The following is a 22073-nucleotide window of genomic DNA, read 5'->3' as shown; positions in this document are numbered from 1 at the left end:
GCAGTATTATAGTAGTTATATTCTTGTACATAGAAGCAGTATTATAGTAGTTATATTCTTGTACATAGGGGCAGTATTATAGTAGTTATATTCTTGTACATAGGAGCAGTATTATAGTAGTTATATTCTTGTACATAGGAGCAGTAATATAGTAGTTATATTCTTGTACATAGGGGCAGTATTATAGTAGTTATATTCTTGTACATAGGAGCAGTATTATAGTAGTTATATTCTTGTACATAGGGGCAGTATTATAGTAGTTATATTCTTGTACATAGGAGCAGTATTATAGTAGTTATATTCTTGTACATAGGAGCAGTATTATAGTAGTTATATTCTTGTACATAGGAGCAGTATTATATTAGTTATATTCTTGTACATAGGAGCAGTATTATAGTAGTTATATTCTTGTACATAGGGGCAGTATTATAGTAGTTATATTCTTGTACATAGGGGCAGTATTATAGTAGTTATATTCTTGTACATAGGGGCAGTATTATAGTAGTTATATTTTTGTACATAGGGGGGCAGTATTATAGTAGTTATATTCTTGTATATAGGGGTCAGTATTATAGTAGTTATATTCCTGTACATAGGAGTATTATAGTATATTCTTGTACATAGGAGCAGTATTATAGTAGTTATATTCTTGTACATAGCAGCAGTATTATAGTAGTTATATTCTTGTACATAGGGGCAGTATTATAGTATATATTCTTATACATAGGGGCAGTATTATAGTAGTTATATTCTTATACATAGGAGCAGTATTATAGTAGTTATATTCTTGTATATAGGGGCAGTATTATAGTAGTTATATTCTTGTACATAGGGGCAGTATTATAGTAGTTATATTCTTATACATAGGGGCAGTATTATAGTAGTTATATTCTTATACATAGGAGCAGTATTATAGTAGTTATATTCTTGTATATAGGGGCAGTATTATAGTAGTTATATTCTTGTACATAGGGGCAGTATTATAGTAGTTATATTCTTGTATATAGGGGCAGTATTATAGTAGTTATATTCTTGTACATAGGGGCAGTATTATAGTAGTTATATTCTTGTACATAGGGGCAGTATTATAGTAGTTATATTCTTGTACATAGGAGCAGTATTATAGTAGTTATATTCTCGTACATAGTGGGCAGTATTATAGTAGTTATATTCTTGTATATAGGGGCAGTATTATAGTAGTTATATTCTTGTACATAGGGGCAGTATTATAGTAGTTATATTCTTGTATATAGGGGCAGTATTATAGTAGTTATATTCTTGTACATAGGAGCAGTATTATAGTAGTTATATTCTCGTACATAGTGGGCAGTATTATAGTAGTTATATTCTTGTACATAGGAGCAGTATTATAGTAGTTATATTCTTGTACATAAGAGCAGTATTATAGTAGTTATATTCTTATAGATAGGGGCAGTATTATAGTAGTTATATTCTTGTACATAGGGGCAGTATTATAGTAGTTATATTCTTGTACATAGAGGCAGTATTATAGTAGTTATATTCTTGTACATAGAAGCAGTATTATAGTAGTTATATTCTTGTACATAGGGGCAGTATTATAGTAGTCATATTCTTATACATAGGAGCAGTATTATAGTAGTCATATTCTTATACATAGGAGCAGTATTATAGTAGTTATATTCTACATAGAGGACACAGGAGAGCAGCTCTTATATGAATGACTCGTCAGCCATCAGTAATTAATGTGTATTGGGGACTAAGTCAACAGAAGAAATAGATTCTTACTGAAACAAGCCACACCAGTGTTCCAGTGTTGCATCCCTCCTCTGACTTTTCTTTTGGCTGCTCATACACTTGATATGCACCATACACACAAGAAGAAGCCGGTATAATTAAGATATCTGAGGGTTGGCATTTATGAGCCAATGAACAATGTTCTCACCCTCGTTATGTCCTCTCTATAGAAGAGGCAGACTCTGCACGGATTATACGACATTCCTGTGATTTCTGCACCAACCCTGCACCTTGGTTCCTCACCTTGAGATAATAAACCAGAAGTTCGTTGAGGGCGGGGTCTGCATTTAAATTAACTAAGAAACATTTATTATCTCCGACTTTAATCCCCGAGGACTGCAGTGAAATGCCGAGACTTTCCAGCTGCTTCTGCCGCTCCTGTAATGGAAGAAATAAAAAAAAAAAAACATATGTAAACACACATACAAACGCGGGGGAGAACGATAGCAACGCCGGGCGGAAAAAATGACTTAACCAGCTTGTGTTCCAAATAAATACATAGCAGCCAGGCTGTTAAAGGGGCCATATCTATCTATCTATCTATCAGAGCTTCAGTGAGAATAATGATCTATTAACACCACTCACGGGCTGGCTTTCACAAGAGTACCGTCATGACAGGTACCAGGGACTTCAGCAGACCCCTGGACATCACGGCAACCCATGTGGACCCCACAATCACGTCACGGAAGCACCGATGGGTGCAAAGAATGATGCACACACCTTCTGCCATCTCGTAAATGCCACGGTCATAGAGTGGAAAAGGTAAAAGCCGTGGGTGGTGGGTTGTTGGAGGCAGATGATGGCTCATTATCACAGTCATCAACTTCCAGCTTGCGAGGCAGGAAGATGATTATGGCATTATGATGTTAAGCTTATAAAGGGTTATTTGTTGGATAGAGGTTGTAAAAACAAGCATTTTTGGCAATTTACTGCTTATTAAAATTTGCTGCCGTTCTTGAGATATTAACTCTTTTGTTTACATTCCGTTGCCTAGGGGACCGACCACTGTCTAGCCTGCACGCGCAGTCGGTCAGGAACTACGTACGATCCAGTGATCCGGGACAGTTTCACAGCAATAGTAAAGAGCTTGCCTGCACTGTGCACGTTCGACCACTGCTGCTGGGCAGCAAAGGTGGACGGTCACCAAGGCAACAAGGTGTAATCAAAAGAAGAAAAAAAAAGCTAATAAAAGTGCTTGTTTGTGTAATCATTATCCACCAATACCCATGTATTAAGATGGTAAAAAACGTTGAATTGATGGGATCCAAGTCATGGATTCGGAGAAGATTAGTGTCTGCCCACCCCTCCCACATTATCACAGTTTGGCACACACGGTCATCACTCTCTGTTAACGCTATCATGACCAGGCTCTCTCTCTAACATTTTTTATTAGTAAATGGAATGCAGTCATCAGGTTTTCCCCTAGATAATTTCTGAATCGCTGTGGAATTAATGGTACTATGTATATAAGTGAGTAAAATAAATAAATTGCTGCCACCACGTTCTCCAGCCCTTTCATAAAGCCCTTGAAGTCATCCAGCGCTGCATTCTAATGTGCAACGAGTGGTCCGATGGGTCTCTCGTGCCTCCACTCTGCCACGTAACGGTGCTCCACCTAGGACTAATGTGCACAGCTAGCAGACATCCTGTTCATGTGCAGGAGTCAGGCTTGGCCGAATGCTTGGATGAAGCAGAAGACGAGATCCACGTCATCCATGTGTGGATCCATGTGTGGCTTGGCCGGATGCGTGGATGAAGTAGAAGAGGAGATCCATGTTGTTCATGCGTGGATCCATGTGTGGCTTGGCCAAAAGTGTGGATGAAGTAGAAGACGAGCTCCACATCATCCATGTGAGGAACAGTGTGAGGTTTGGCCGGATGTGTGGATGAAATAGAAGACTAGATCCACGTCATCCATGTGCGGCTCCATGTGAAGTTTGGCCAATTATGTGGATGGAGCAGAAGACGAGATCCACGCCATCCATGTGTGGATCCATGTGTAGCTTGGCCGGATGCGTGGATGAAGTAGAAGACGAGATCCATGTCGCCCATGCGTGGAACCATGTGAGGCTTAGCCAATTATGTGGATGAAGTAGAAGACGAGATCCATGTCGCCCATGCGTGGAACCATGTGAGGCTTAGCCAATTATGTGGATGAAGTAGAAGACGAGATCCACGTCATTCATGTGTGGATCCATGTGTGAACTGGCCAAAAGTGTGGATGAAGTAGAAGATGAGATCCATGTCATCCATGTGTGGAACCATGTGAAGTTTGGCCAATTATGTGGAAGACGAGATCCACGTCATCAACGTGTGGATGAAGTAGAAGACGAGATGCACGTCATCCATGTGTGGAACCGTGTGAGGTTTGGCCGGAAGTGTGGATGAAATGGAAGACTAGATCCACGTCATCCATGTGCAGCTCCATGTGAAGGTTGGCCAATTATGTGGATGAAGTAGAAGACGAGATCCACGTCATCAATGTGTGGATGAAGTAGAAGACTAGATCCTCGTCACCCATATGTGGATAAAGTAGAAGACTAGATCCACGTCATCCATGTGTGGATAAAGTAGAAGACTAGATCCACGTCATCCATGTGTGGATAAAGTAGAAGACTAGATCCACGTCATCCATGTGTGGATAAAGTAGAAGACTAGATCCACGTCACCCATATGTGGATAAAGTAGAAGACTAGATCCACGTCATCCATGTGTGGATAAAGTAGAAGACTAGATCCACGTCATCCATGTGTGGATAAAGTAGAAGACTAGATCCACGTCATCCATGTGTGGATAAAGTAGAAGACTAGATCCACGTCATCCATGTGTGGATAAAGTAGAAGACTAGATCCACGACATCCATGTGTGGATAAAGTAGAAGACTAGATCCACGTCATCCATGTGTGGATAAAGTACAAGACTAGATCCACGTCATCCATGTGTGGATAAAGTAGAAGTCTAGATCCACGTCAACCATGTGTGGATAAAGTAAAAGACTAGATCTACGTCATCCATGTGTGGCTTGACCAATTATGTGGATGAAGTACAAGGCGAGATCCACGTCATTTATGTGTGGATGAAGCAGAAGACGAAGATGCACGTCATCCATGTGTAGAGGAGCATCGTTACAAGGCAGCGTGGTCCGGAGACGCCCGTCGGATTGCTTTGTGTTCATTAGAATGCAGTGCTGGAGAACCTTTTCTATTAATGGTATATGCTGCAGCCTGGGGAACCCAGCGGACTTTTTAGTAAAGTATTAAAAAGCTGGAGAATGTGGTTGCAAGTGCTTTTATTAAGTAAACCTGACGACAGGTGACCTCTCAGTTTTACTTCATTTTTTTAAACCTTTCCTCCCTTTATAGGACTTGCTCTATATACTAAAACATGAAGAAATAATCTCCTATGAAGCACAGTCTGAGATGTTGGGCCATCAGTAAGCTGCCAGCAATCCATCAGAATCTCCCACAATCTTTTTGCAGCAGGAATAATGGTCACGTTGCGCGGTTAAACAGCAGCGATCAGAGGCGTCCAGCCGCAGCCATGCAGGACGCGAGCGCTGCTCCGTACACGCACTGATGACGTTTCATGAAGACCCAAGTCACCCATCAGAAAGAAGAAGAAGCCGAGACAGCCGCATAACTTGTCTATTTCTTCCACCCAAAATAAGTTGAAATACATTTTTTTTAAAGCAGAAATTTTAAAAATTATTAAAAAAAAAATCACCAAAAATTCAATAAAAACTTGTGGCCATTTGCTGAGTTTATAATCTGATGTATGAAAATGAGAAAATAACGCCTCATTATTTGACAACTATCTCCCCAAAATCTTGAAAAACATTCATGTTTCCAAGGAGGAGCTGCGGTGGACTCATCTCTGACCGTCAGCCTCACCGCCCCGACGTCCGTCCATCTAACCTGAGCGATCTCCTCCGTCTTGCGCAGCTTCTCCTCCCATGTGACAGTCATTTCTTGGATGAGCTTCTCGGACTCTTGTAGCCGTTCCTTCAGTTCGGGCGCTTTCATGGACTGAAGAGAAAGAGAAGAAGAGAGTAAATTCTCACTGTCGCTCGCTCCTGATCACTGGCCTGTGTCGGACGATTGCATCAAAATCGGGGGGCGGCGGCAGCACATCATGAGAAATTTAGTGCAAATCAGGCTCGAAGTGCATTTGGGGAGTGGCAATTCACTTGTATTGCAATGGCACGCCCCCAGGGCACCTCCAGCTTGATTTGCATATGGTTTCTATGCCAGATTTCTCATGACTGGCACATAGGATTTGTACAAAAAAGGTGTCATTTATCTACGGGGACCAGCGCCTGCACATCCACATCACAGGTTTACTTTAATCATGACTTGTCGCCATTAAAAGACCTTTACACAAGCTCCAATCACCAAGTTGTATCGCCGTCGCCGCTCGTTATGGCCAGAAATTTGCCCATGTAAAAGGACCACCCGTGATTATGGCCCGCACATGTCTGTTCTCAACCATCGGTCCTGGAATACTTGTCTGATACATCAATAGCGCTGCACTAATCCCAATAAAGGGGGTCCGGTTACCCATTCTTTGTGATGGGCTTGTATGGAGAGGGGGTGAGCAGCCCCTATTGTGCCCAGGATCTGAGGCTTAGTCATTGTGTAACCAAAAGTAATGCAGATTTCTCACAGACACCATCTCTGCTTGCTGTTAGGGAAAGTGAACTTTCTTACAAACTTTTATTATTATTATTATTTTTTTTACAATGTATGAATGCAGAATTTGTTCATGTTTTCAGTCATTGACAGAAAACAGAAGCTTCATTTTACAATTACTGAGATTAGACAAAAACTCTAGAGAATCCTAGAAAGATGGTAAGAGCTCCCGGCATACCCCACAGAGACGTCTGCCCCTGCATGGTGCCCTTTAATATGGCTGCCCTTTATCACCCCCAGAGGTTGTCAGAGCTTCCTGAGGCTTATGGAAAATATACGCGATATATGAAAGATTATCGGACACACGTCAATCACTGAATTCAGGTTCCTCAATCAGTCCCACTGCCCCCCCACTGCATAATACCCAGCCCCTTTGCCCCCCCCCCCCCCCCGTCCCCCAGGGGCATACCACCCAACTCCGTAACCCCTCACCTCCGTAACTCCAGTACATAACATTCAGCCCTGTTTTTCACCTTTACGCTCCCCCACACCCTGGTGCATAACATCCAGCCCTGGTGCCCCCCATTGCATAATATCTGGCCCCATCCCCCTAACACCGCCTCGTGCATAACATCCATCCCCATCCCCTCTCCCCTTGATCCATAATCTGACAGCATGGACTCTCCTGGTGCATAACATCCAGCCCCCATAGACTCTCAGGTGCATAACATCCTTCCCCACTGACCCCCTGGTGCATAACATTCATCCCCACTTACCCCCTGGTGCATAACATCCAGCCCTGGCAAACCCCAATGCATAATATACGGCTCAGTTACCCCCCCCCCCCCCCCAGTGCATAACAACTGGCCCAACTGACTCTCCGCTGCATAACATCCATCCCCACTGTTCCCCTGGTGCATAACATCCACCCCCACTGTTCCCCTGGTGGATAACATCCATCCCCACTGACCCCCTGGTGCATAACATCCACCCCCACTGACCCCCTGGTGCATAACATCCATCCCCACTGACCCCCTGGTGCATAACATCCACCCCCACTGACCTCCTGTTGCATAACATCCATCCCCACTGACCCCCTGGTGCATAACATCCATCCCCACTGTTCCCCTGGTGCATAACATCCATCCCCACTGACCCCCTGGTGCATAACATCCACCCCCACTGACCCCCTGGTGCATAACATCCATCCCCATTGACCCCCTGGTGCATAACATTCATCCCCACTGACCCCCTGGTGCATAACATCCACCCCCACTGACCCCCCTGGTGCATAACATCCATCCCCACTGACCCCCTGGTGCATAACATCCACCCCCACTGACCCCCTGGTGCATAACATCCATCCCCACTGACCCCCAGGTGCATAACATCCATCCCCACTGACCCCCAGGTGTATAACATCCACCCCCACTGACCTCCTGGTGCATAACATCCATCCCCACTGACCCCCTGGTGCATAACATCCATCCCCACTGTTCCCCTGGTGCATAACATCCAGCCCTGTCAATCCCCAATGCATAGCATATGGCCCAGTTAACCCCCAAGTGCATAACAACTGGCCCAACTGACTCACCAGTGCATAACATCCGGCCTTGTTGACACCACGGGGCAAAATACCCTGCGCCCTTGACTCACTGGGGCATAAATAGAGCCCTCTGGTGAATAACCCCTGGCCCTGTTGACCCCCATTGCATAGCCCCTGGCCTTGATGACCCCCATGGCATTACATTAAGTCCCCATTGCCCCATGGTGCATAACATCCTGCACTTATGCCCCCGGGGTGTCTTAACATTTGGCCCTTTGCTTCCCCCTGTATATTAATGTATGTAGAATAGGAGGTCAGAAAAGCTCCTGGAGATGGATCATACTTTTTTGCATACAGTCTGTCATTCAGCTCTTTTACTGTGGCAATATTTGTTGTTATATAAATGGGCATATCTTCCATGCACTAGTCCAGAAATGCAAGGTGAAAACTTAGTTGGGGTAATGTATTCATTTAGTTTAAAAAATGCCTGAAAAAAAGAAATGTAAGTCCCAGAATAAGCAGGATAATTCACAGTTAGCCCACTGGAGGGCGCTGAAGCCTGACACCAAAAATTTTTCATCTGTGCGATTTCGGAATCTTGCACGAGACCTACAACCCCAGAGAAGCACGAAGAGCAGATCTGTAAGACGTGGGGCTCACCTCCGCCTGCGTCAGCTGGTCCCTCAGCTTCTCCACCTCCTCACGCAGTTCCCGGATGATGCGGGCATTGGGGTCCTCGTTCACCACGGCGTGATTGACTATGTTTTTGGCCCGGTCAGCGTACCGTAGTGTGGAAAGGGTCTCGTCGTAGTTATCGGCTGCGGGGCTGACTGTCGCCACCATGGCCGTCTTGCTGTTTCCGCCCAGACTGTCCTGCGTTAGGGAACGGAGCGCACAAGGTACCGTCAGAAAAACAAGATCTGGGGAGACGGCATCCACCGGGCGCAGGACACATTGCACCAAGGTCACACACTCACCTTCAGCAGCCATGTTAACACAGAGTCCCGATACGGAACAAACTTATTCTTATTCTTGCCGGCCCCTTGGTCTGCCAGCGCGGAGATGACCAGCCCGAGGGTAGTGAGGGACCTAAGTGAGAAAGCAGCAGAATGACATTTCATGGTTCCATAATCATGTTCCCAGGTGTATACTGCATTCATCTTCCCAGGTGCATACTGCATTCATCTTCCCAGTAACAGTCATTTCAATTATCTGTAAGACGGCTCATCCTGAGCTTCCAGGTTCATGAACACAATTCTGAAATTTCAGGAAAAATGGCAACAATGCAGACTTATAGGTTATTTTGTGATTCAGAGACAATCCCAAAGGCACTGGATGGTGTACCGGTACCTGGGAGCCAAGGGTGAGGAGTATGAGCAACACACACCATTGAAACTACCACACCTAACTGGGTGCATAGAATAAGGACTTCAAGCAAATGTACATTTTTTAAATGTGCATTATTAAAATGTCAATTTTTAAATCAATAAAATTCTCTATATTTTGACAAAAGTATAGAACCCTAGGGACATAACGTGTGCAAAGGGAGCAAGATGAGTGTACTATGCCGCACTAAGCAAAGCCCAGTCCTATGCTGGCGGCTACTAGTACCATAGAGGAATAACCGAATCTGGTCATAGATTTTCAACAAACGTGATTATTAAATGTTAATTTAATAATGCACGTTTGCTTAAAGTCGCCTAACATATCGGAGTCTTCACAATTATACCCATTAGGTTATTAGTGCATTTAATAATAAGCCCAGAGCTGAGCGGCTTTAAAGCCTGGGGTGCATAAATGGTCCAGGAGTGGTGACCTCACGGTGGCTCAGTGGTTAGCACTGTTTTGCAGCGCTGGGGTCCTGGGTTGAAATCCCACCGAGAACAACATCCGCAAGGAGTTTGTATGTTCTCCCCGTGTTTGTGTGGGTTTCCTCCAGGTTCTCCGGTTTCCTCCCACACGGCAGAGACATACTGATAGGGAATGTAGATTGTGAGCCCCGACGGGGACAGTGACGTTACAAGGAACAAAGCAAGATGGGGTGCCCTACTGAGAAGCCCTGTGGCAGTTTAGGGATACTTGTGTGGCCATCAGGTTTTGCTCCCGTCTCCAAACCCTTGTCATCTCCCCATAGACTAAGGCTCCGGATCCAAGACTGAGGAAGAAAGGGGGGAGCTGGAAACAAAATGGCCCTATTCTAGCTTGTGGCAAGGGGAAGCCACCTATACCTGATCCTTGCCATCCCCTTTTAGTCAGAGGGGTTAAGGAAAGGTTCCTTTAGGGCCCATCTCCTGCAGAGAGCTTATAATACACAGCATCGATTTGCCTTTTTATTTGTCGCACGCTGCACATGGGTAAATAAAGTCTAAATTTCAGGCTTTAAAAAAAAATAGTCTCTATTAGGGTATGTGCCCACGGTCAGGAATCGGCAGCGCTGTGTACTCAGCACATGTCCACTGCTGGCTTTTAAATGCAGGTGATTCCACATGTGATCATTGAACCGTGCAGAATCACAGCGTCCTATACATTGTACGGGTGATATTTATCTTCTGGAGGCTCGCTTCTCCGCAAGATAAGTTGACATGCTGCAGTCTGGAAAGATGTGACGCATGTCCGCCTCCACGGGTGATCCGCAGGAGTCTTTAAATCCCATCCACTATGCTGTAACATCTGGACATTGTGGGTTGGACACTGCGGATGTACGCAGCATAAAACCCTCTACAATGCCAATTTACCTATGATCAGGTCTATCCCACCTTGTACTTAAACATACATACTTTTTCTGGCAAAAATGAATCTCTTAAGGAGTGCAAATAATATATAAATATAATAAAATAATAATTATTAATAATAATTTATAACAAATTAATAATAACCACCAAGCGATCGTCATTAGGCTCATTCGCCTTTTATTGGCTGGTGTTAACAGGTCGGCAATCGCTCAACATATGTTGGGTGACTAGATTGTTGATGCCGACATTAAAATCCCTGTATTGTTTAATCAGACGTAGACGGGGAGCCATTTTTGGGGGATAAGTGCACGCTGATCCCTTGGAGTAGCTCTCAAGCATATGTTCTTTGGCGTGGCACCTCAGCATTGTGTGTTAGCAGATTAAGCGAGCACAGTGCGCGCTGATCACACGGTTGCCTCTGAATAGACGCAGCTTATAGAGGATACTTCATATAATTAGCCCCGACCCCGCACACAGGCGGCAGGCGCTCCGAACACTCACTTGTTGATGTTGCTCCCTTCTTTCAGTCGTTCCCCGGCTGCTCCAGTCTTTGTGGCTCGCTCGCTTCCAGCTAAATCCACCAGGCTCAGCTTACTCACTTTCTCACCTGACGTCTGGAAAAGGAAACGCACAAAAGGACGTTAAATAATCTGCGGCGTCAATGATGTACAGCATCTATAGCGGGATTACATTTGTACTATTCTTTTTTAAAAATATATATTTTATTTTATTATTTTTTTATTAATTTTAATTTAGAAATGTAAATAAAACCTGTAAAAAAAATTATACATAAATAGTAACGAAACATTAAAACACAGCCGCAATTTAGTAACCCATCTATACAAGAACTTAAGGGGTGTAAAACTTTGCAGAAATTTTAATTTGCTTGATTGAAAATTTATATATACAAAATAAATAAAATGTATAAAATATATAAAAATTTATATACACACATATATATATATATATATATATATATATATATATATATATATATATATATATATATATATATACATATATATATATATACACACACACACACACACACACACATACATATACACACGCGCATTTTCAATTGAGCAAATTAAATAAAATTACAAATTTTTGGTTTTGTGTATATATATATCTATAATATAACGCTGGGAGCGTCACTCTATCTTAAGCCTTTATAGACTGCGCAAGCGCCAGCGCAGTCTGGCCCCCACAGAGTGACGCTCCAAGGAGATCGCGGTATGCGTAAACACTGAACGCACACCGCGATTTTCCAACAGAGAAGCAGGGACCGCCAGGAGGGTAAGTATCGGCTATATTCACCTGGCCCCGTTCCACCGCTGCGCGCCGCCATCTTACGGGTCCTCTGCCTGTGACGTTCAGTTCAGAGGGCGCGATGACGCGCTTAATGCGCACCGCCCTCTGATTGAACAGTCACAGCCAGAGGAGCCGGAAGATGGCGGCGCGCAGCGGTGGAACGGGGCCAGGTGAATATAGCAAGTGCTGGGGGGCCTGAACTAGCGGCGATACCGGCACCTGACCCCCACAGCGCGCCGGTGTCCCCGCCTGCTCAGGCCCCCCAGCACTCGGCGCCCAGCGACGATAGGTGAGTATGTTTTTTTGTTTTTTTTTTCATATATTGCAGCAGCATACAGGGCCTATACCATGGAGCATGTTATGGGGCCATAAACCATAATGGAGCAGTGTACGGGGCATATACCATGGAGCATCTTATGGGGCCATAAACCATAATGGAGCAGTGTACTGGGGCATATACCATGGAGCCATAAACCATAATGGAGCAGTGTACGGGGGCATACAATATGGAGCATCTTATGGGGCCATAAACCATAATGGAGCAGTGTACGGGGGGCATATACAATGGAGCATCTTATGGGGGCCATAAACCATAATGGAGCAGTGTACGGGGGGCATATACAATGGAGCATCTTATGGGGGCCATAAACCATAATGGAGCAGTGTACGGGGGCATATACAATGGAGCATCTTATAGGGCCATAACCCATAATGGAGCAGTGTACGGGGGGGGCATATACAATGGAGCATCTTATGGGGCCATAAACCACAATGGAGCAGTGTACGGGGACATACACTATGGAGCATCTTATGGGGCCATAAACCATAATGGAGCAGTGTACGGGGGCATATACAATGGAGCTTCTTATGGGGCCATAAACCATAATGGAGCAGTGTATGGGGGCATATACAATGGAGCATCTTATGGGGCCATAAACCATAATGGAGCAGTGTACGGGGGCATATACAATGGAGCATCTTATGGGGCCATAAATCATAATGGAGCAGTGTACGGGGGCATATACAATGGAGCATCTTATAGGGGCCATAAACCTTTATGGAGCAGTGTACGGGGGCATATAATATGGAGCATCTTATGGGGCCATAAACCATAATGGAGCAGTGTACGGGGGCATATACAATGGAGCATCTTATGGGGGCCATAAACCATAATGGAGCAGTGTACGGGGGGCATATACAATGGAGCATCTTATGGGGCCATAACCCATAATGGAGCAGTGTACGGGGGGGGCATATACAATGGAGCATCTTATGGGGCCATAAACCACAATGGAGCAGTGTACGGGGACATACACTATGGAGCATCTTATGGGGCCATAAACCATAATGGAGCAGTGTACGGGGGCATATACAATGGAGCTTCTTATGGGGCCATAAACCATAATGGAGCAGTGTACGGGGGCATATACCATGGAGCATCTTATGGGGCCATAAACCATAATGGAGCAGTGTACGGGGCATATACAATGGAGCATCTTATGGGGGCCATAAACCATAATGGAGCAGTGTACGGGGGCATATACAATGGAGCATCTTATGGGGGCCATAAACCTTTATGGAGCAGTGTACGGGGGCATATAATATGGAGCATCTTATGGGGCCATAAACCATAATGGAGCAGTGTACGGGGGCATATACAATGGAGCATCTTATGGGGCCATAAACCATAATGGAGCAGTGTACGGGGGCATATACCATGCAGCATCTTATGGGGCCATAAACCATAATGGAGCAGTGTACGGGGGCATATACCATGCAGCATCTTATGGGGCCATAAACCATAATGGAGCAGTGTACGGGGGCATATACAATGGAGCATCTTATGGGGCCATAACCCATAATGGAGCAGTGTACGGGGGGCATATACAATGGAGCATCTTATGGGGCCATAAACCACAATGGAGCAGTGTACGGGGGCATATACAATGGAGCATCTTATGGGGCCATAAACCATAATGGAGCAGTGTACGGGGGCATATACAATGGAGCATCTTATGGGGGCCATAAACCATAATGGAGCAGTGTACGGGGGCATATATCATGGAGCATCTTATGGGGGCCATAAACCTTTATGGAACAGTGTACGGGGGCATATACTATGGAGCATCTTATGGGGGCCATAAACCTTTATGGAGCAGCGTATGGGGCATATGGATGGGAGCAGCAAATAAAAGAACGGTGGCGCAGGATGGGAGCAGCACATGTCAGAATGGAGGCGCAGGATGGGTGCAGCACATGTCAGAATGGAGGCGCAGGATGGGAGCAGCACATGACAGGATGGGGACGCAGGATGGGGGCGCAGGATGGGAGCAGCACATGACAGGATGGGGGCGCAGGATGGAAGCAGCACATGACAGGATGGGGGCGCAGGATGGGAGCAGCACATGACAGGATGGGGGCGCAGGATGGGTGCAGCACATGACAGAATGGGGGTGCAGGATGGGAGCAGCACATGACAGGATGGGGACGCAGGATGGGGACGCAGGATGAAGCAGCACATGACAGGATGGGGGCGCAGGATGGAGCAGCACATGACAGGATGGGGGCGCAGCACATGACAGGATGGGGGCGCAGGATGGGTGCAGCACATGACAGGATGGGGGCGCAGGATGGGTGCAGCACATGACAGGATGGGGGCGCAGCACATGACAGGATGGGGGCGCAGGATGGGTGCCGCACATGACAGGATGGGGACGCAGGATGAAGCAGCACATACCAGGATGGAGACCATATACCAATATACGGTAAATGCTCGCCACCCGGGCGTAGAACGGGTTCAATATTATATATATATATATGTATATATATATATATATATATATATATATATATATATATATATATATATATATATATATATATATATATATATATATATATATATATATATATATATATATATACATACAGTTAGGTCCATATATATTTGGACAGAGACAACATTTTTCTAATTTTGGTTATAGACATTACCACAATGAATTTTAAACAAAACAATTGAGATGCAGTTGAAGTTCAGACTTTCAGCTTTCATTTGAGGGTATCCACATTAAAATTGGATGAAGGGTTTAGGAGTTTCAGCTCCTTAACATGTGCCACCCTGTTTTTAAAGGGACCAAAAGTAATTGGACAGATTCAATAATTTTAAATAAAATGTTCATTTTTAGTACTTGGTTGAAAACCCTTTGTTGGCAATGACTGCCTGAAGTCTTGAACTCATGGACACCACCAGACGCAGTGTTTCCTCCTTTTTGATGCTCTGCCAGGCCTTCACTGCGGTGGTTTTCAGTTGCTGTTTGTTTGTGGGCCCTTCTGTCTGAAGTTTAGTCTTTAACAAGTGAAATGCTGCTCAATTGGGTGGAGATCAGGTGACTGACTTGGCCATTCAAGAATATTCCACTTCTTTGCTTTAAAAAACTCCTGGGTTGCTTTGGCTTTATGTTTTGGGTCATTGTCAATCTGTAGTATGAAATGACGACCAATCAGTTTGGCTGCATTTGGCTGGATCTGAGCACACAGTATGGCTCTGAATACCTCAGAATTCATTCAGCTGCTTCCATCCTGTGTCACATCATCAATAAACACTAGTGACCCAGTGCCACTGGCAGCCATGCATGCCCGCGCCATCACACTGCCTCCGCCGTGTTTTACAGATGATGTGGTATGCTTTGGATCATGAGCTGTACCACGCCTTCGCCATACTTTTCTCTTTCCATCATTCTGGTAGAGGTTGATCTTGGTTTCATCTGTCCAAAAAAAGTTCTTCCAGAACTGTGCTGGCTTTTTTAGATTTTTTTAGCAAAGTCCAGTCTAGCCTTCTTATTCTTGATGCTTATGAGTGGCTGCACCGAGCAGTGAACCCTCTGTAGTTACTTTCATGCAGTCTTCTCTTTATGGTAGATTTGGATATTGATCCGCCGACCTCCTGGAGAGTGTTGGTCACTTGGTCGGCTGCTGTGAAGGGGTTTCTCTTCACCATGGAGATTATTCTGCGATCATCCACCACTGGTGTCTTCCGTGGGCGACCAGGTCTTTTTGCATTGATGAGTTCACCAGTGCTTTCTTTCTTTCTCAGAATGCACCAAACTGTAGATTTTGCCACTCCTAATATTGTAGCAATTTCTCGGATGGGTTTTTTCTGTTTTCGAAGCTTAAGGATGGCTTGTTTCACCTGCATGGAGAGCTCCTTTACCGCATGTTTACTTCACAGCAAAACCTTCCAAATGCAGCACCACACCTCAGATCAACTCCAGGCCTTTTATCTGCTTAATTGAGAATGACATAACGAAGGGATTCTCCACACCTATCCATGAAATAGCGTTGGAGTCAATTGTCCAATTACTTTTGGTCCCTTTAAAAACAGGGTGGCACATGTTAAGGAGCTGAAACTCCTAAACCCTTCATCCAATTTTAATGTGGATACCCTCAAATGAAAGCTGAACGTCTGAACTTCAACTGCATCTGAATAGTTTTGTTTAAAATTCATTGTGGTAATGTCTATAACCAAAATTAGAAAAATGTTGTCTTTGTCCAAATATATATGGACCTAACTGTATGTATATATATATATATATATATATATATATATATATATATATATATATATATATATATATATATATATATATATATGTGTATATATATATATATATATATATATATATATATATATATATATATATATATATATATATATATATATATATATATATATATAATTTTATTTATTTTTTTTTTTCAGTAATGCACATTCATAAAATTTTCTCCCTTCCACCCATCTGTACTGATTTTATATGCATCTGGAGTTTTAGTACAAATTTTGCAATACTTTAGCAGAACGTGTAAAATAAGTTCTAAGACGTTTAAATATAGATATGTAGACTGTTTTTTGTGCAAAATTCATGAACCACCTGTGCCATTTTGAAGAATTTGGAGCAAAAAAAAAAGTGACTTGAAAAGAATGCGAAAAATGAATAGGGCAATGACATGCACCCAGAAAATGCCGTATAGATGCCCTGAAGGACACTACAGCTGGCCTCCATCGCTGGAGACAAGGGGCTGTCAGAGGCATCTGGCAGCTGCTTAACGCCAACAATGCATTTTAATCTGACAGGTCACTTGATTTGCAAAAATAATGTCGAATTTGCCCGATAGTCTGTGCCTTTTAATGGTGTGATTGTTATTCAGCTAAACTGAAATTAGGCGGGAAAAACATGTACTTTTCCCTATTTATATAATGGTTTATGAAGGGACAGGAAGCCACATCACTAGACACTGGGAAAACCAAGTCCAAGTCTGGATTCAGAAGAGTTACTATGGAGAATCACGGCACGAGGTATAACAGAAATACAGCTGTGGATTTTGTATGTCCTAATAATTCCTAGGCCTCGTTGTCCATGGCAACCAATCAGATCTCAGGTTACATCTCTGAAAGTGCCTTAGGAAAATGAGAGCTGCACTGTGATTGGTTGCTATGGGAAACAAAACACTTATAGTGAAGTAATGGATATGTATGTCGCCTGTATGCGATTTTGCTGGATGCCTCGGTATAGGATGGCGCTATATACTATGGCAAAGTGGAAAAATACAAAAAATATTCGCATATCAACATACACCAAAAATATCTGCTGTGGTCAAAACCAGCAAACCCATTCATATGAATAGGCCTCGGCGCTGAGTGATGAAACGCGTTGTTTTGTCTTCACAGCTTATACAGTAAATCGGGAAATCCCTCGTCACCCGGGATTATCTGTGCACCAGATAAGAGGCACACAGGAAACATCCATTACAGACAGGACAGATCCATGTGACGGAAGCAGTCGGCAAGTCTCAGGTCTAAAGTGGCGTGAAGTAGTGTCAGCATAGGCCGGAAACCGCAGCAAAAATTTGTCCTGTGACTAAAAATAAATAAAAAAATAAACAAAAATTCAAAATACATGAAATTTTTGAAAAAAATTGCAAAAATAAATGAAATAAAATAGTAAATCAGGAGTATAACTAAAATGAAGCAGAAAAATAAAATAAAGTCGGAAAATAATAGAAATAATAAACAAATAAATAAATAGGAAAATAAATGAAATGAGAGCAAAAAAAAAAAACAATTAAAAAGAATAAAGAAATCACAAAAACACAGAAAAAGTTCTATAAACGTATTAGATGTTTTCCTCCGCTGCCGGCTGCAGCCAGGGCTTGCTGTGAGCGGAGTATGGTGGAGGGATTATTTGCACTGCATGTTAGCACTGTAACCGGAGAGTGTGACGAGCCGCTGACATCTCCAGCGCACAGATTGAGCTTCTCCAATAAACGTGATGACAGCCCGGCTGGTGGGGGGGGGCCGGCTCATTATCCCGGGATGTTTACAATGACCCCTCCATGTCTTCATGGCAATTCTCACACTTTCATCTCGCCCCGGTGAGCTGGCATATTTTTTTTTTTATGAGGTAAATGGGCTGAATGAGAATCCTCAGAATATAGGGGAGAAGGGATGAAGTGGCATGGTGCTTTCTTAGTGCCCGCTGCTACTAGGTTAAGGCTGTGTGCACACGTTGCTGATTTTTCGCTTTTTTTTGCGTTTTTTTATAAAACCGCAAAAAAACAGCATACAATAAGCATCCCATCATTTAGAATGAATTCCGCATGTTTTGCGCACATGATGCGTTTTTTTCCGCGAACAAAATGGTAAATGGTAGATCACTAATGCCAAGGGTGAGGCCAATAAAGCGGCTGCTCCCATGGTCTCCGCTGGGCCCTGAAGTAACTGTGACCCGGAGGCCTTAAACAAAAATCAGCACATTCCTCTGCTGAAATCCTCTGTGCTGCAGGAAAACATTGCTCCTTTCAGTAGGTGGCGCAGAGTCAGGTGACTGAATGGACAGATCTAATCCCCGCGGAGCCCACAGGAGCTGGAGTGGCGCTGTTACCCCTTATTGATTTAGCCTTACTCACTGGGGTAAAAAAAAAAAAAAAAAAAAATGTGATTCCCGAAATAGTACAATGTCCCCTATGCACAAGATAGGAATGAAATTACTAACTGCTGAGAGTCCGACTGCTGGCAACAGGCCCGGTCATGAACAGAGCAGGGTGCGCATGGTCGACTTCTGCTACATTCATTGCCTAATGGGCTGCTGGAAAACATGGAGGGCCGTATCATTTGGGAATAACCCTTTAGATGCTTTTGTTACAATAGTTTTTTGGCATTTTTATTTTTATTTTTCTGCCAACTTTCAAGTCTTATAAGCCTATGGGAAAACAGTAAAAATATAAATATTTTATTTTTATTTTCTACAGAAAAAAATGAGAAAAACAAAAGAGAATATATATATATATATATATATATATATATATACTAGATTGTGGCCCGATTCTAACGCATCGGGTATTCTAGAATATGCATGTCCCCGTAGTATATGGACAATGATGATTCCAGAATTCGCAGCAGACTGTGCCAGTCGCTGATTGGTCGAGGCAACCTTTATGACATCATCGTCGCCATGGCAACCATTATGACATCTACGTCGATACTGTGCCCGTCGCTGATTGGTCGAGGCCTGGCGGCCTCGACCAATCAGAGACGCAGGATTTCTACGTCGATACTGTGCCCGTCGCTGATTGGTCGAGACCTGGCGGCCTCGACCAATCAGAGACGCGGGATTTCCAGGACAGACAGACAGACAGACGGAAAAACCCTTAGACATGTTATGCAAAATGTTCCCAATAAAAGCTTCAAATCAATCCACAAAAAAAGCCAGTCCCCATTCAGGTCTGTCATCTGTTATCGGAAATATAGGGGGCTTCCATGTTAATGATATACAATGGCTCTGGAAAAGCTAAATGGCTCCTTGCCCCTCAAAAGGAATTCAGCAAATTCTGCGCTCCGAATCCAAATGCCCCCTCCCTTCTGAGCCCGACAGTGTACCTAAACCACATATAGCATCCACATGTTTGGTATTATTGAAACGATGAGAGTCCGCCTAACTTATGGGTGCGTGTCTCCAGAAGCATGAGATGGGCATAACGCACTGGTGACTGCAATATACTGGTCACTACAATGGCAGTTTACAATTTTCACCCGGCAACATTCATTGCTGCTTGTTTCTGGAAAATACCCATGAAGTCAAAATAGTCACTACACCTGTGAATAAATTCCCAAAGCGGTATAATTTCCAAAATGGGGTCACTTGAGGGGGACTCTGCTCTTATAGAAATTAGGGGCTCTGTATATTGTGGCCCGATTCTAACGCATCGGGTATTCTAGAATATGCATGTCCCCATAGTATATAGACAATGATGATTCCAGAATTCGTCTAAGGGTCTAAGGGTTTTTCCGTCTGTCTGTCTGTCCTGGAAATCCTGATCCTGGCGACCTCGACCAATCAGAGACGGGCACAGTATCGACGTAGAAATCCCGCGCCTCTGATTGGTCCGTAGTATATGGACAATGATGATTCCAGAATTCGCGGCAGACTGTGCCCGTCGCTGATTGGTCGAGGCAACCTTTATGACATCATCGTCGCCATGGCAACCATTATGACATCTACGTCGATACTGTGCCCGTCGCTGAATCAGAAACGTGAGAGGTCTACGTCCTTTATGACATCATCGTCGCTGTGCCCGTCGCTGATTGGTCGAGGCCTGGCGACCTCGACCAATCAGAGACGCGGGATTTCTACGTCGATGCTGTGCCGGTCTCGGATTGGTCGAGGCCTGGCGGCCTCGACCAATCAGAGAGCCGGGATTTCCAGGACAGACAGACAGACAGACGGAAAAACCCTTAGGCAAATATATATATATATATATAGATAGAGAGAGAGAGAGAGAGAGAGAGACACACATTAAAAGAATATATGTGTGTACATATAATCTCATTAATAATAATAAATATATATATTATATATTATATATATATATATATATATATATATATATATATATATATATATATATATATAACGCAGCCATTAACCCTGAGGGGGCACTGACAGAGTAGGAAGGGGCGAATTTGTGGCCGGACTGTGCCCGTCGTAGATTGGGATTTCGTGACAGACAGATGGAAGTGCCCCTTAGACGATTATATAGTAGATACTGTGCGTGTGTGTGCATATAGCTGTGCTATATACTACGTGGGCTGGGCAATATACTACATGGGCGGGGCAATATACTACGTGGGCTGGGCAATATACTACGTGGGCTGTGTCATATGCTACTTGGCTGTGCTATATTTCTCTGCTGTATCTGTGCATCATGAATCATGGTATGTGCTAAAGAGGGGGGGCCCACCGAGACTCTTTTGCCCGGGACCTCAAAAACCTGGAGCCGGCCCTAGCTTCACTGATTGCTTGCGGCCGGGCGTGACAAATCAGCGGCAGGTGCGGAAATTGAACCACGCTTCGCTAATTGGTTGCGCCCGGCCGGCCGAATCCTGTGTATAAATTACATTATTCTGAAAAAACTTCATAAATAAACTAGATACATATTCTAGAATACCCGATGCGTTAGAATCGGGCCACCATCTAGTATATATACTGTTTGAAGACTTCCATTGAAGGAGAACTCACCACCTCTCGTGGCCGCCTGTTCCACTCATTGATCACCATCACTGTGTCTCCTCCCATTCAGTTTCATCCCATTGTTTCTAGTCTTTCCTTGTGCAAATGAGAATAAAGATGATCCTTCTACAATGTGACAGCCCTTGAGATATTTGTAGACAGCTATTAAGTCTCCTCTCAGTCTTCTTTTTTGCAAGCAAAACATTCCCAAATCCTGTAACCGTTCCTCATAGGACATGGTTTGCAGACCGGTCACCATTCTGTTCGCTCTTCTCTGGAACTTGCTCCAGTTGATGTCTTTTTTAAAATGTGGTGCCCAGAACTGGACACAGTATTCCAGATGAGGTCTGACCAAAGAGGAGTAGAGGACATTGTAACGGGGTCTACCAAGCTGGGGTACCTCTTACAGCACCCCCCGTGTTTCAGGAGGTCCACTATGCTTTTGCTAGATTCTGAATGAAGGACGCTGGCAGGAATTTCTTGATTACATGAGAGCATATAAAAGCTGACTGCT

General features: G+C 43.9%; 1 protein-coding gene across 2 annotated transcripts in view; it reads right to left on the bottom strand.

The window, feature by feature from the left end:
• The window catches only part of KIF13B (kinesin family member 13B), a 225706-nt gene that overhangs the window by 123844 nt on the left and 79789 nt on the right, over window positions 1–22073 (bottom strand). For both annotated transcript variants that reach the window (XM_069728391.1, XM_069728392.1), the window contains exons 9-13: window positions 11184–11296; window positions 8928–9039; window positions 8611–8823; window positions 5691–5801; window positions 2020–2154 (exon numbers count right to left, since the gene is read on the bottom strand). In XM_069728391.1, coding sequence (XP_069584492.1) covers window positions 2020–2154; window positions 5691–5801; window positions 8611–8823; window positions 8928–9039; window positions 11184–11296 — 684 coding nt within the window. The remainder of the gene's footprint in view (window positions 1–2019; window positions 2155–5690; window positions 5802–8610; window positions 8824–8927; window positions 9040–11183; window positions 11297–22073) is intronic.

The sequence above is a fragment of the Ranitomeya imitator genome, chromosome 5 (assembly GCF_032444005.1).
Source record: "Ranitomeya imitator isolate aRanImi1 chromosome 5, aRanImi1.pri, whole genome shotgun sequence".
NCBI classification, from domain to species: domain Eukaryota; kingdom Metazoa; phylum Chordata; class Amphibia; order Anura; family Dendrobatidae; genus Ranitomeya; species Ranitomeya imitator.
The sequence above is the reverse complement of the archived record's forward strand: the minus strand, read 5'-3'. Positions and strand labels throughout refer to the sequence as shown.